Genomic DNA, 2602 nt, shown 5'->3' with positions numbered 1-2602 from the left:
AAAAAAGAAAAATGATATGCTATTAGGCACTCTTGAACTTAATGTTTGCTGAAAGGCATCCTTCAATGAAAAAATGGTGAAGAAAATTCTCCTCTAAAATGATCTCTCCAGTGTTTGCATATTTAGGCAAATGATGTACAGTAAAACCATTTGCAGATATTCAGTAAAAGTGAAGAATTCAGCCAAATTGTTCATTGCTAAAAATATTTGTATCATACACAAAATATTTTCAACAGGAGGATTGAGACATTTTCAACACGTCTTATAAAAGAGCTATTGCTGTCTTCTCTAACAGAACAGAGAGAAAGGCTGATATATCAAAGAGATACTCATTTGTTATAGCTCATATCTTTTAATAGTGGAGCTCACTACATGGTATTGATTCTTCAAAGATTAAGACACTTTCTATTGTTGTCTCTAACCTGGGTGCCTCTGAGCTATAAAGCAGACATCTAAGATGATTCGATACAGGGGATTTATCACTTCACTTAACAGAATCTCAAACTCCCAAAGGATGTGTTACCTTCTCTATTACTTAATGCTCCAGAGTCCTTAAAGAGGGGACATACTGCTAAATTCTACAGTCATTATTCCCTGGGAGAGAGATCACAGCAAGTTTCATTTACACTAACAAAGAATAACTGGGAAAGTTACTCCTGTGTTAGTTTTCTTAGAGACAGCCTGGAATCATGAGATGGAAGAGAGATGCCAAGCAATGCCGGATGTGTCCTTGGTGTGAGATATTTCAGACTCATAAAAATCCTTCTTTGCTGTCTTACTCCAGTACAGCTTCCACGCCAAATCAATTCACAACACAGGGTAAGCTCAGATAAGCAACTCTTTTCAAGATCAGTAACCACCCTCTTGCCAATTTATCACCACATCTCCTAAGCCTAAATGATTAAGATTAAACTTGTTTCCATCCCCCACTCAATGTAACAGAAAATACGCACATACCGAGAAAGGAAACTCCACTCAAGGACGAAAACATTATGTGATCTGAGACAAATTTATTGAGAATTTGACAGACACATCCACAACTTCACCATGACAGGGAATCATGAGAGTCTTAGAAAGATTCAAAAGCTATGTATGTCACGATGGTTGCCAAGCTTCTGAAAAAGTCCCAATAAACAGCACCCAGGAAACACAGCTTAAGGCATCATCCAGATTTTCAGTTCCTTTGTTTGAGCCTCAGTTGTAAGATCTGGAAAATAGCTTCTTGGGAGAGGTTGATGAGCAAATGAAGATAAATGGAGGTAAAACTGGAACCTGGAGGTGCCATTCAGCCTTCACAGAGAGAGGAATCTACGCCAGCAAATCAGTAGAGAGCAAATGGCCAGTATCTTCTGTAAGCCCCACAGCCATTGTAGCCATAGCCAAGGCCATAGCCCACTGGAGAGTAGGTGCTTCCAAAGCCACAGCCGACACTGTAGCCCAGAGGGTAGCCATAGCTGCCCCAGTAGCACCCTGGGAAGACAGAGCCCTCAAAGTTGGTGTAGTACATGATGGCAGGAGTAGGAGGTTTAGGTAGGAGAGGAGTGAGTGTGATGGATTCTCTAGTCTCAGATCGTCTTTATATACCCTGACTAAGGGGCGTGGCTTAAGCAAACACGGGGCCTTCATTTTCATTCTTGACACCAATTTGCGCTACACAAAGCTCATTAATTTGTTGGGCTCTTGCTTAAGACTCTATGAGAAAACTCTCGTGTGATATAACGCAGGGAGACGATTCCATCAAACAAATTACGTGCCTTCCCAAATGGGTTATTGCAAGGACTTCAAAGCATTTGTCCTACAGACCCTGTATATAACTTCAGTCAGCAGGCTTTGTAATGCCGTGAAAGATTCCAACATTGTTAGCTCTAATGCTGTTGTCTCATGCTTTAAGTTTACGTGACCATGGTTGGAATTTAGTATTACATGTTGGGCATTTTAAGTCAAATAATAAGCTATGAGTTTGTCTCAAAATCAGAGTATCTCTTAGCGTTGGCTAGACTAAAGAATTCTCTCTCTCCCTCTCTCTCTCTCTCTCTCTCTCTCTCTCTCCCTCTCTCCCTCTCTCCCTCTCTCTCTCTCTCTCCCTCTCTCTCTCTCTCCCTCTCTCTCTCTCTCTCTCTCTCTCTCTCTCTCTCTCTCTCTTTGAGTGTGTAAGGCACTCACCACAGACCTTTCCCCATCTATAGGTAATCTGTACAGGAAACTAAACTGTGCAGAAAAGTTAATCTGATAGAGCTCATGAGAACTGTATCCATCAATATATGTCTATTCCACTTCTGCAATTCAGAATTTGTAAATTCAAAGTATAATTTGCTAGTTAATGCTAATATGAAATGTCAAACCAATGTTATTTGTTGGTTGCTACACTATTTCAGGTAAGTATTGAAAGTAATAATGACAAAAACAAAAAATTTTATCCTAAAATGAAGACTATTTTTATTAGATCTAGTAAAAGCATTTTATCTGAAATATATAATGATTTTATGAAGGGTCACGTGATAATATGAACTCACTGTTCTTTCCTTTTTAGAATGAATCCTTCCCTAGAATAGGGAGCCTAGACCATTCCCCTTTAAATAGAGATTTAGTGTACAAATAGGAA

At 39.4% G+C, this 2602-nt stretch overlaps 1 protein-coding gene across 1 annotated transcript; it reads right to left on the bottom strand.

The window, feature by feature from the left end:
* Window positions 1-990: 990 nt before the first annotated feature.
* Window positions 991-1562, bottom strand: KRTAP8-1 (keratin associated protein 8-1). The gene has a single exon (XM_084800576.1). The coding sequence runs from the start codon at window positions 1505-1507 to the stop codon at window positions 1322-1324; it is 186 nt and encodes a 61-aa protein (XP_084656702.1). The 5' UTR covers window positions 1508-1562; the 3' UTR covers window positions 991-1321.
* Between the last annotated feature and the right edge of the window lie 1040 nt (window positions 1563-2602).

This window comes from Acomys minous (assembly GCF_964271855.1).
Source record: "Acomys minous genome assembly, chromosome: 11".
NCBI lineage: Eukaryota > Metazoa > Chordata > Mammalia > Rodentia > Muridae > Acomys > Acomys minous.
The sequence above is the reverse complement of the archived record's forward strand: the minus strand, read 5'-3'. Positions and strand labels throughout refer to the sequence as shown.

Coding starts and splice junctions, on each gene's coding strand:
- KRTAP8-1 (XM_084800576.1), bottom strand. CDS start 1,507: ATGTACTACACCAACTTTGAGGGCTCTGTCTTCCCAGGGTGCTACTGG.